A 13,476-nucleotide genomic window follows, 5' to 3' on the forward strand; every position below is an offset into this window, starting at 1 on the left:
CGCACACCTGTCATGCCCTTCTGGACTCGGGAGCCAAAGGTAACTTCATGGACACCACTCTTGCACAATACCTGAGACTCCCGATCACTCCTCTCTCACACCAGATCACTGTCAGCGCACTCAATGGCCAGGAACTGCCTTACATTACCCACACCACTGGACCTATAAACCTTCTCACCTCCGGCAACCACACCGAGACCCTTCCCTTCCTCCTCATGGACTCCCCTGTGGCACCCATTGTCCTTGGTCACCCCTGGCTGGTCAAACACAAACCCACGAGTGGATTGGGGTTCCAACACCATCACCTTGTGGAGTGAATGTTGTCATGAGTTTTGTCTGGTTTCTGCTTGTCCCGCTGTGTTTTTTTCTGTGTTTCAGGAGGAGGCAACGGTTTTGTCAAATGTGCCCACGGAGTATCTGGACCTGAAGGAAGTGTTCAGTAAGTCCCGCGCTGCTTCTCTCCCTCCGCATGGTGGCTATGACTGTGCCATAGAGTGAGTTCCAGGTAAGTCTCCGCCTAAAGGCAAGCTTTACTCTCTTTCAGTTCCTGAGAGGGAGGCCATGGAGAAATATATTTCTGATTCTCTAGCATTGAGGTTCATCCGCCGTTCCTCTTCTCCAGCGGGGGCGGGATTCTTTTTTGTGGGGAAGAAGGATGGTTCTCTGCGACCTTGAATTGATTACCGAGAGCTTAACAACATCACGGTAAAGAATACATATCCTTTGCCGTTGATGTCTTCAGCCTTCGAGAGGTTACTGGGAGCATCCATCTTCACAAAATTGGATTTACGTAACGCTTATCATTTGGTTTGCATCAGGAAGGGGGATGAGTGGAAAACCGCTTTTAACACTCCCAGAGGGCACTTTGAGTATTTGGTGATGCCGTTCGGGCTCTCCAACGTGCCTGCGGTTTCCCGAACACTCGTTAATGACGTGTTGAGAGACATGGTAGATCATTTCATATATGTTTACCTGGATGACATACTGATTTTTTTTTCGTCTTTTCTGGAGGAAGTGGTGCAAGTCGTAAGAGTGCTCCAGAGGTTACTAGAGAATGGGCTTTTTGTCAAGGTGGAGAAATGCGTTTTTCATGCACAGTCTGTTTCCTTCCTAGGTTACATTGTCTCGCCTGAGGGAAAACGTATGGATCCTGACAAGGTTAAAGCTGTGATAGATTGGCCAAGTCCAGATTCCCGTAAGGCCCTACAGCGGTTTCCGGGGTTCGCCAATTTTTATCTGCATTTTATTCCTAATTTCAGCCAACTAGTCTCACCTCTGACTGCCTTGACCTCCCCAGAACTATGTTCAGGTGGTCGAATACAGCCGAAACTGTATTCTCCAACCTCAAGAGCCGCTTCGTTTCGGCTCCCATCTTAGTTGCCCCTGATCCCACACGTCAGTTCGTGGTGGAGGTCGATGCATCAGAGGTGGGAGTAGGTGCAGTTCTTTCCCAACGCGCTGCCTCAGACGACAAGATGCATCCTTGCGCGTTCTTTTCCCATCGTTTATCTCCTGCTGAACGTAATTATGACATTGGTAACAGAGAGTTGTTGGCCATCAAATTAGAATTGGAGGAGTGGCGTCATTGGTTGGAGGGGTCGGGGGTACCTTTCATCATCTGGACCGATCATAAGAATTTAGAGTATATTAGAACTGCCAAAAGACTCAACTCCAGACAGGCTCGGTGGGCACTGTTTTTCGGTTGTTTTGATTTTTCTGTATCGTACCGCCTGGGTTCCAAAAACGTCAAACCCGATTCTTTGTCAAGTATTTTTGATCCATCTGAACGCCCGGTGACTCCCGAGTGTATTTTACCTGAGAATATAGTCATCTCATCCGTTTCCGTTTCTAATAAGTTAGGTCCCATTCCCTGTCACCAAGATCATTAGTCCGGTGACAGTCCGGCTCAAACTACCTCTGGCGTACAGGAGGATTCATCCCGCCTTCCATGTGTCCTGTTATAATCGACAGGTAGGGTCGGCTGGGAACGCCAGGAGGCGTTCCTAGAGGGGAGGGTACTGTCGCGGTTGGTAAACGGTGGTCTTGGGTTTGCACTATGTGGGTGGAGTTTGTGTGTGTCGCTCGTCAGCACTGATTGTTTCATGTGGGCATCTCCGTTGATTGTTCATCTGCACCAGCTGTTAATCATTACCCGATCCCTGCTTATTGCCCTGTCTTTCGTCTTGTGTTTGTCATAGCGTTGTTTGAAGTCTCCCGCACATTTGCCTGGTTTCTCATTCCTGTTTCCTCTGTGTGTTCATCTTCGCTGTTCGTCTGACCCCTGGAACCCCGTCCACTCTTCACCACCATATGCAACTACTCACCACCACAGATCGCTCATTTCAGGCCTGTGTCACGCTCTCCTGCTGCCTTACCTCACCGCCACTTCCTGGATCACCGTCAGTCATCGCCTCAACCACCTGTCCTCATCGCCTCAACCACCTGGATTACTTGTGTATCTGACTCTAATAAATATTCTTGTTTCATTACTTGCACTTGCTTCCTCACCTTTATTTACCGTTACATGCTCTAGGTCCAGAGTGGATCTGATGGCCAAGATTTCAAAAAATCCTTTCTTTGTATTGGTCTTAAGTAATATTCAAATTTTCTGAGATACTGAATTTGGGATTTTCCTTAGTTGTCAGTTATAATCATAATTTTTTTTTAAAGAAATAAACATTTGAAATATATCAGTCTGTGTGTAATGAATGAATATAATATACAAGTTTCACTTTTTGAATGGAATTAGTGAAATCAACTTTTTGATGATATTCTAATTATATGACCAGCACCTGTGTGTATATATATAAGCAGCACGACTGTTTCCAACTCTGATAATAAATCACCATATTAAAATGCTTTCTGAATTATCATGTGACACTGGAGACTGGAGTAATGGCTGATGAAAATCACAGGAATAAATCATATTTTAAAGTATATTAAAATATACAAAAATACAATATTACTGTTTTTTTTTCAGTATTCTTAATGCAGCCTTATATTTATGTATTTTGAAAACATCTGGGATTAAAGGGTTACTCCACCCCAAAAAGGGTAATCACTTACCCCATGTTGATCCAAACCCATAAAAGCTTTGTTCGTCTTCGGTACACAATTTAAGATATCTTGGATGAAAACCAGGAGGCTTGTGACTGTCCCATTGACTGCCAAATAAATAACAGTGTCAAGGTCCAGAAAAGTATGAAAGACATTGTCAGAATAGTCCATCTGCCACCAGTGGTTCAACTGTAACGTTATGAAGCAACGCGAATACTTTTTGTACATGAAGAAAACAAAAATAATGACTTTATTCAACAATTTTTCTGATTTGTGTCTCTCCGCATCACTGCAGCACCATTTTCCGCTGAACGCAAACTATGCACGCTATTCTGTGTCAGCCGCGACACAAGGATATGTTTTCTACTTGTATTTACACTTTGATTTGAATACAAACAGCTTATCCGTGTAGCGCGGCTGACACAGAAGAGCCTTCGCTGCTTGCATTCAGTGGATATTCTCCAAAATGGTGCTACGGTGAGGTGGAGAGACACAGAGGAGACAAATTGTTGAATAAAGTCGTTATTTTTATTTTCTTCCCGTACAAAAAGTATTTTTGTCGCTTCATAATGTTACGGTTGAACCACTGATGGCAGATGGACTATTCTGACGATGTCTTTCATACTTTTCTGGACCCTGACAGTGTATTTTACTTGGCAGTCTATGGGGACAGTCTCAAGCCTCCCGGTTTTCATCCAAAATACCTTAAATTGTGTTTCGAAGACGAATGAAGCTTTTACAGGTTTGGAACAACATGGGGTAAGTGATTAATGAAAAAAAAATCATTTCGGGATGGAGTATCCATTTAAAGGACTGGAACTAACTGTTTTATAAATGTACATCATTATACAGAAATTCTAATTATGTAAATATGATAAATTCTTCTTAGAAGCTGAAAATCGAAGTAAATTAATATTCAGAAACTAGCATGATACATACATATGTATGAGTACCATGCCGTAAATATGAATCATCTATGTTTACAAAATTCTTGAATCATGAACTGATGTCCTTCCTCATCTCTTTTATGAACTTGATATAGAGATACTATAACTCCATTCTTGTGTCCATATAATGATTATAGGCACATGAGTGTTTTTTATTTATTGGCATTTTTTTGGGGCATCGCAGGACAGCAAGCCACTCTTGTGCTCGTCCTTGACTAGTTTACCTGGGAAGCCAGTTGTGATTTTATGAGGACAAACTTTATACTTTACATACAGTGAGAGAGTTACAGTAACTTTGTTAAAATGTACAAATGTTCATTTCCATGTATTATTTAAATGAATTGTTCTAGCATATTAAACAGTATTTATATTTGATATTAGAAATTATTTGGTGTTATCTGATTCTGAATTTACAATGGCCAAATTGTAGATACAGTGGGGTGACCCCAGTTTTTAATACATCAAATACATCATATCGGACATCTCAGCAATATTGTAAGGGTTGTTTATGTCAGTTTATGTTGATTTATTAGATCATTCTTAAACTTTAAAGTAATATTTTGATGTTTGCATTACAAATATTATTCGTGATAGTAATAAAATTTCTCTGCTATCAAAGAAAACGTGAGAAAAAGTGCCTCATATATACCACAAATGGGTTTATAGCCAACATAATGAATGATAGGATGGGAGTGGGAGGATATTATGAATCAAAAGGCCTCTGTTGATCTTCAAAGAATGAAAACACAGAATGTTTTATTTTATGTATGTTTGATTTGCTTGTCACACATCATTAATGACACAGGTTCGATGCTCAAGAAGTATTAAATTCCTTAGATTCTTAATGTGCAGAAAGAAAGGCAGTGGGAAATTTATATCATTAAAGCACACAAAAATATTCAAAACATTACAGAAACAGAAACACATTTTATAACAGTGAAGAAGTGTATACATGTTCTAAATATTATATAAATGTATTATAGTTTATTATAATTCATATTAATTATTATGACTATAATGTGGTTCAAAACTTTATAAACAAAAGCTTGACACAATGAATATATGGATTTTTCTCACAATACCTAATGAAACATTAAATGTTTAAAAAAAATTATGCAAGAGAAAATGTTAGTGAAATATGTGGATATTTAGAATAAAAAAAGGAAAAAATGACACAGCAGATTTTATAATAGGCCCATTAGCACAATTTATATAGTTTTTCAAATAAAATTTTGGATTTTTCTCTGAACCAGCTGTGAAAGAAAGCATAAATTAAGGGGTTAAATACTGCATTTAAATAAGCCACCCACATTACCACCTCATATAATAGTGCTGGTATTGTATGGTTAACAATAGGATCTATGATGTTACACATAAAATAAGGCGTCCAGCAAGACATAAAAACTCCAATGACAATAGCAAGCGTCTTAGTGGCTTTCAGATCCTTTTTACTAACTGATGATGAGCTTGTGGGGTAGTTATTAATAACACGAACATGTCTCAGTGCTATAACAAAAATCCTGCTGTAAATGCTCACAATTATAAACATAGGGAGGAAGTAAAACACAATTGAATATGTCACTCCAATTTCTCTTCCATGCAATGCTAAACACCCTCCCTTGCAAGCAACATGCAGCTCCTCTGTTCTTTTTCTTTCAATTTTCAGCTCTGAGAATATGATGCCAAATCCGATAAAGGCAGAGAAGCCCCAGCTGACCAGGATCATGAATATGCTTACACGTGTGGTCATTCTTCTGTGATATTGGAACGGCTGACAGACTGCATAGTAACGGTCAATTGAGATGAATGTGAGGTGCAAAACAGATGCATTACACAGCGTAAAATCAGTGCCGGAGTGAAACTTGCAAAAAAAGTCTCCAAAGTACCAGCACGTCTCCAAAGAGCGTATCATGCTCGGAGGCATGACAAAACTGCCTAGGAGCAGGTCGGATACAGCCATTGAGACGATCAGGTAGTTGGTGGGTGTTTGGAGCTGCTGGAAAGAGAAGATGGTGCAGATGACCCACAGGTTGCCAAACACTATCAGTATGATGGTTACAGTAAAGAGCAGGTAGAGTGGAGCACGTAAGACAGGAGAATAGACTGTCTTTATGCATGAGTCGTTCAGGGATGCAAAACAGAGGCCGAAAGACTCTGCTCTCCACTGTTGACTCAGATTCATCGTACAGGCACTTTAATACCTAGAATCAGAAAACGGCTTGATTAGCCCTTTCCTCCTATATTTTAGTTGGAAAAACTAAATATTATAAAGAAAATATTGAAGACCCACTGAGACAATTATTTACATATTTACAGTACATATCTCATATTTAATATATTTAATATCTACAACATCTTACTTTTACATGAGGTTAGTATTTAATAAGCGAGTGTTGTATTTGGTTTATTTTTGTAATCTTACCACAGAAAGTCTTCCTGTGTCCTCAGCAGATGACTGAACATCTGTATTCTGTAGCCTTTTGAATACTTTCACACAGAGAGTGTATATTTTCTGAGCCAATAAAAAAGGGCCTCTTGTTGTCATGTGATTACAAGGAAATCTTGATTGGCTTTTGTGTCCCAAGATGTTTATGGGTAAACCGTATGTGTATCTAGTAGTCAGTTTGACTGGTTGTCATGTTAGTCCTTAATGGTAGATAATGTAAATACTGTATACCATCAGAAAGAAAAAAAGCAAATTTTTCCATTGCTGGCAATTGACAAGTTTTCTTCCAAGCAACACTGGAGATATTTCACTATATTATAGTAGATGTTTTGCCAATGATTTCTGATCTGTGAAAGGCTCTTATACAGTATTTTTATATATATATATATATATATATATATATATATATATATATATATATATATATATATATATATATATATATATATATATATATATATATATATATATATAAATGCAATGTCTGCTGTATTTAAGACTGGTCTTTGAGCTTTTTGTGGTACTATGTGACTATTTTTTGAGGTTGTTGTTATTTTTTTTGACACATTTGATGCATTTCAGAGCAAATTGTTCACTGGTAAAATATCTGGAAGCTTAATGTTATTAAGAATGACAGACTTAGGTTTTGTCTTCAGGCCTTGACTTGGGGGTATATCAAAGGGAGAATCATGAAGCTAATTGTTATTGGTCAAAATGAGGTATTTATGTGAATGTTGATTGTACAATTTAGTGTATTGTTGATGAAGAATAGCCACAAAGTACAGCAGAAAAACTTTTTGCTGAAAAAAAAACAGAACTAATTTTGCTTGCATGAGGTGACATTTGTACTGCATTTCCCATAATTCCCTGTGGCTGCATGACTTTCTTCAAGTAGAAGGTTGCAAATATATTTAGAAATAAGTTGGATTGCAGCATAATCATCATTTTTCATCAGATTTTTGCCTAATTATAAAAGATATGCAAATATTTTATATATATTCTGTATTTAGTTCTATAGTTCTACTTCTATTGTAGCCCGAATATCCTCTAAGACAAAAACAACCATAGCTTCTAGCCTATTATGGCCATGTTCCTGAGTTCCTTATATTATTCCCATGTCAGAATTTTGTATGTAAATTGTATTTTCTTGGTGAGACAGGAAGGGTGCTTCTGTATTGATTCTTATACAGCTATTTGCTCTTGTAGTCCATGTGTGTAAACAAAGTCACAGCTGCTGTTCTTAATGACTCATGGATACATATATGGACAGACTGATTGGACTTTGCCCCTTTAGCTGTATTCAAAGATGGTGGAATAAATTAATAGTGGTTTTATTTGCTGGCAGAACGGGGACAGACCAGGACTTTCTGTAGGAAGGGAGGATTTCTATTATGAGAAAAAATAGTTGCTTTGAAAAACTAATATTTATAGTAGCTACCTCCACTGGATTTCCTTAAATGGAAAATTTAGGAAAATTAATTTAATAAGTTACGCACTTTCATTGACATGACTCTCAGCACCACTTCAATTTTCCACTTTGTGAGTGTGTCTGCTGAACGCTGTTGCGCCATGTGCAGCCCATTAACGTATCATTATCACTTCAGTTTTCCAGTGGTGCTGTTATTGACCTTTATCAGCTGGTTGATCCCTGCCATATTCTCTTACACGACTACCTACTTTAAAAATATATCAGAACAATAGAAGCAGAAAACAGTTAGACTTGTAACCAATGCCTAATTCAAAAACATAGCATACTACCCCGTACTCTGATATTGTTAGACCAATTGCTTTACAAAATGATTAAGCTGCAGGTCAGAACTGTGCAAATGCAACCAAAACTCAGCTCAAAGTTGCATTAAATATGAAATGCCTGCATGTGTTCTTATATTAATTTGTGGGCTTGTTTTGTCAGTTTTATGGATGCCTTGGTAAATGAGGCCAATAAGAGACTGAAATCAAAATGTGTACATTATAAATATATTCAGAAAAGTAACCATTATGTTTCAAATTAGGAAAGACATTGAAGCGATAGTTTACCTAAATATGAAAATTCTGTAATTAATTCCTCACCCTCATGTTGTTCATCAAAAATTAAGATATTTTTGATGAAATCCAAGAGCTTTCTGACCCTGCATAGACCGCAATGTAACTACCAAATTCAAGGCCCAGAAAGGTAGAAAGCACAACGTTAAAATAGTCCATGTGTCATTAATGGTTCTACTGCAATGTTATGAACCTACAACAATACTTTTTGTGCACAAAGAAAACAAAAATAACAACTTTATGCAACAATTTCTTCTCTTCCATGTCAGTCGACATGCTTTCATGGGGGTACCACAATGTATGCTCGTGGTGCTGCTGACACAGGAGCCGGTGCTATATGATATGATATGAATGATAACAAATTGTAAAAAAAAATTAAAAAAAATAAACATAGCTTTTGAACTACATTTCATTTTATATAATCAGACTGAATTTTCAGTTATCATTCACTGAAAATATTCTTCAGCTCTCCGCTGTTGTTACTGTATGTGTTGCTTCAGAAGATTATAATTTGTATGTTTTAATTTTTCTTACAATGCTTTCATGGTGTACAGTGGAGATATATGAGTCAGGACATGTTCTTCTGCGTCAATGTATTTCTAGCAACACACCTGTCATTGTCCAAAACAGATTAAGTGCTCAAAAGAGTAGTGACTGAGGCAACACAGGCCTTTATTGCTTGTTTGTGAACAATGTGATAAAACTGCATCATAGCTATATGTACCATCATGATAATGCTAATAACTGACATACATTTCTAATGATGATTTTTTTTTGTCTCTGTTAATTACTGAATTCTTTCATTCTACTTATTTAATGTGCTGTTGGACTCGAAAGTTTGGATTAAAGCATTGATGTGTGCTGTTCATCTCTTGTCTGACATTTCACATAGGCTAACATCTGTGATAAAGATCAGTGGGTGATTATGGGCAAACAGGATGATGTCACACCACACCTGATGGGTTATTAGTCCTGAAGAGGCTGTTGTTGCTTAATGAGTGATTTGGATTTTGAGGCATGTTTGAGAGTCATCAAAATGAATTGGTGGGAACAAATCTCAGGGGAAAAACAGAAAAACATTACATCACTACAGAAGAGTGTTTGTGTCAATGGGGCCTTTTTTAGGCCCTGTGCATGTGTTTCTATGTGACAAAATTAATAAGGCAAAGAGGCAAAGGCATTTTAATGTAGATTAAATTAATTGTCATATAATTTTAAATATAATATGTTACACTGTAACTGACATCAACATTCAGCATATTTTGTTTCTAAACTATATCTTCACTTCTATGGTCTTTTGAAAAGCCAAAGTGAAATTAAATATTATTTTATTTGTTCCCAAGGTAATGAATTGAAATTTTGTGTGCATAGATGTGGTGTAGTGTGTCTATGTGTACAGGGCTGGGATTCTGCACATCAACTGAATATTTTGAATATTTTGGGGCCTTGTGCTGTCACTGTGAAAATGACTGTGGATGGTGAACTGGACTAGTTATGCAGTGTACTGCAAAATAAAAGTAAGCCAAGTAAAAAAGTTGACTTTAACCAAAGTTATGTCAAAAAACAAAAACTTTGCTTCTACCGGAAATCTCACAAAATAGGCTACACAGTAAAAATGATTAAAAAAAAGGTCAAAACTGTTGTGCAAAAAAAAACCGAACCTCAGCTTCCAAAGTTGGCTTAAATATGAAATTAAAACAATGTGTTCTATATTAATTTGTGGGGCTGTTTTGTCAGCAGTTTTAATGGATGCCTTGGTAAATGAGGCCAATAAGAGACTGAAATCAAAATGTGTACATTATAAACTTGGTAAATGAGGCCAATGTAACCATTATGTTTCAAATGTAGGAAAGAACATCGAAGCGATAGTTTACCTAAATATGGAAAATTCTGTAATTAATTCCTCACCCTCGATGTTGTTCATCAAAAATTAAGAATATTTTGGATGAATCCAGAGCTTTCTGGACCCCGCATAGACCGCAATGTATAACTACCAAATTCAAGGCCCAGAAAGTACGAAAAGCACAACGTTAAAATAGTCCATGTGTCATTAATGGTTCTACTGACTGCAATGTTTGGAACCTACAAACAATACTTTATTTTGGTGCACACAAGAAAACAAAAATACAACTTTATGCAACAATTTCTTCAGGCTCTTCCATGTCACACAGTCGACATGCATTCATGGGGGTACCACATATGTATTCTGCGTGGTGCTGCTGACACAGGAGCTTCGGTGCTGCTATATGATATGATTGAAGTGACTAACAAATTGTAAAAAAAAATTAAAAAAAATAAACATAGCTTTTGAACTACCATTCCATTTTATATAATCAGACTGAATGTTTCAGTTATCATTCACTGAAATATTCTTCAGCTCTCACGCTGTTGTTACTGTATTGTGTTGCTTCAGGAAGATTATAATATGTATGTTTTTAATTTTTCTTCGAAATGGCTTTCATGGTGTACAGTGGAGATATATGAGTCAGGACATGTTCTTTCTGCGTCAATGTAATTTCTAGCAACACACCTGGTCATTGTCCACAAACAGCAATATTAAGTGCTCAAAAGAGTAGTGACTGAGGCATCACAGGCCTATATTGCTTGGTTTGTGAACAATGTAAATTAAAAACTGCATCATAGCTATATGTACCATCATGATAATGCTAATAACTGACATACATTTCTAATGATGATTTTTTTTTTTTTTTGTCTCTGTTTAATTACTGAATTTTCTTCTTTTTCTACTTATTTAATGTGCTGTTGGACTCGAAAGTTTGGATTTAAAGCACTGATGGTGTGCTGTTCATCTCTTGTCTGACATTTCACATAGGCTAACATCTGTGGATAAAGATCAGTGGGTGATTATGGGGGTAAACAGGATGATGTCACACCCCAACACGCCACCTCATGGGTTTCTGTTATTAGTCCTGAAAGAGGCTGTTGTTGCTTACTAATGAGTGATTTTGGATTTTGAGGCTTGTTTGAGAGTCATCAAAATGAATTGGTGGTAACAAATCTCAGGGGGGAACGAAAAACGGAAAAAACATTACATCACTATAGAAGAGAGTGTTTGGTGTCAATGGGGCCTTTTTTAGGCCCTGTGCATGTGTTTCATATGTGACAAAATTATAATAAGGCAAGAGGCAAAGGCATTTTTAATGTAGATTAAATTAATTGTCATATAATTTTAAATATAATATGTTACACTGTAACTGACATCAACATTCAGCATATTTTGTTTCTAAACTATACCTTCACTTCTATGGTCTTTTGAAAAGCCAAAGTGAAATTAAATATTATTTTATTTGTTCCCAAGGTAATGAATTGAAATTTTGTGTGCATAGATTGTGTGTCTATGTGTACAGGGCTGGGATTCTGCACATCAACTGAATATTTTGAATATTTTGGGGCCTTGTGCTGTCAATGCTTCTGTGAAAATGACCTGTGATGGTCTTGGAAGTATTAGTAGCAAAATAAAGTAACAAAGTAAAAATTGCTTAAAAGTTATGTTTTAACAAATTTGTGCTTCTACCAAATCTCACAAAATAGGCTACACCTTAAAAAAAAAAAAAAAAAAACAAAAACATTTTAGCTGTTATTTCAAATTAAACAACTAAATTGCTAAAAACCTTCCTTTCAGTTATTGTTATAGTTTTATTGATGTATTTAGAACCCTATTATTGCTGTCTTGTTGTGATTAGACTAAAGCACAAGGAAGTCAAAGTTTGTTTGTCCTGTCTGCCTTCCTAATGATAAAAGTTCAGCTCTGTAGGACATTATGGGTAAACATGTTGGCTGTGATAATAATGTGACAGGATGCATCTAATAAGCTTCATGCACACCATAAGTGTTAGGCAGGTGAGCGCTGGTATTAACACCTCTGATTGGTCAGACCCCCTTGAGAGTCACTCTGATAAAATGGAGCATGATAACAAGCCTCATGGGTCCAAGACATTAATGAGGTTTATGTGACTGACAGCTGTGGATTTGAGAGCCTGCAGTGGAGGCCCACATAGACATTTACTGTGGAAAAAAATATATGGAACTGGTTTTATACATATAATAAGTATATTAAACAGAACCTCTTCTAAAAGTTAAGAAATGCTCAGGTCAGTGCAGAAATTGTATTTAAAGTAGTTGTAGATATATAGTTTGAATTAAGCAATTTAAAAACAGATCGAAAGTTTGAAGGTTCTTTAGTCTTCTAGATTGAACATTTCAGCAGGGGTGTGTGAAGTGCATTCCCATATTTTTTATGTTTAGATCACTTTTTCTGTTATCTAACACTAAAAACACTAATTATTTGATAACAGTTAAATGAAACTTTACAATTCTCAAACTGAATATGCAGTTTTCTACTGTTTGTTATAATGTTGTGATGCCTAAATTCACTCGTAGCATTGAACGGATAGGGCTTCATCGGTAAACAGTTGAATGTCATCGGGGAGCGAAACCAGATTGCTGTAGAAAAAGGTTAAACCATTCCATTGTTTAAGGAAGGTAATCCATAAACTGAGTTCATTACGACTTGCCTGATTTATAATAATTTGATCGTCTAAGGCATGCACAGAAGATGCGAGTGTGAGGAGATGAGAGATGAAGGGGCAGCTTTGCGGGATTATGCACATTGCGATGTTAAAATGACCGAGCAAGGATAGGAGATTGCGTTTGGAACAATTTTGGCCCTCTGCCAAGGAAGAAGCCACTAGGATTATTCTATCGATTTTTTCCTTTGGCACACTCTAAAAACTGCTGGGTTGAAAACAACCCAATTTGGGTTATTTTGGCAACCCAGCACTGGGTCAAAAAGGGATGAACCCAGCGCAGGGTTATTTTAACCCAATAAGTTGGGTTATTATGTTTAACCCAGCATGCTGGGTTGCTTTTTTATGGTTTAAAATGACTACATTGCTAGGCTAAAATGAACCCAAATCGAGCTAGACATTAAACCTAAAAATCTTATTCATTTTAAAATCACGT

General features: G+C 37.0%; 1 protein-coding gene across 1 annotated transcript; it reads right to left on the minus strand.

Annotated features, from left to right (window-relative positions):
- Positions 1-5,202: 5,202 nt before the first annotated feature.
- LOC109105805 (trace amine-associated receptor 4-like) lies at positions 5,203-6,198 on the minus strand. The gene has a single exon (XM_042747186.1). It carries the CDS (start codon positions 6,184-6,186, stop codon positions 5,203-5,205), a length of 984 nt encoding a protein of 327 aa, XP_042603120.1. The 5' UTR covers positions 6,187-6,198.
- Between the last annotated feature and the right edge of the window lie 7,278 nt (positions 6,199-13,476).

This window comes from Cyprinus carpio, chromosome B20 (assembly GCF_018340385.1).
Source record: "Cyprinus carpio isolate SPL01 chromosome B20, ASM1834038v1, whole genome shotgun sequence".
Lineage (NCBI taxonomy): Eukaryota > Metazoa > Chordata > Actinopteri > Cypriniformes > Cyprinidae > Cyprinus > Cyprinus carpio.

Coding starts and splice junctions, on each gene's coding strand:
- LOC109105805 (XM_042747186.1), bottom strand. CDS start 6,186: ATGAATCTGAGTCAACAGTGGAGAGCAGAGTCTTTCGGCCTCTGTTTT.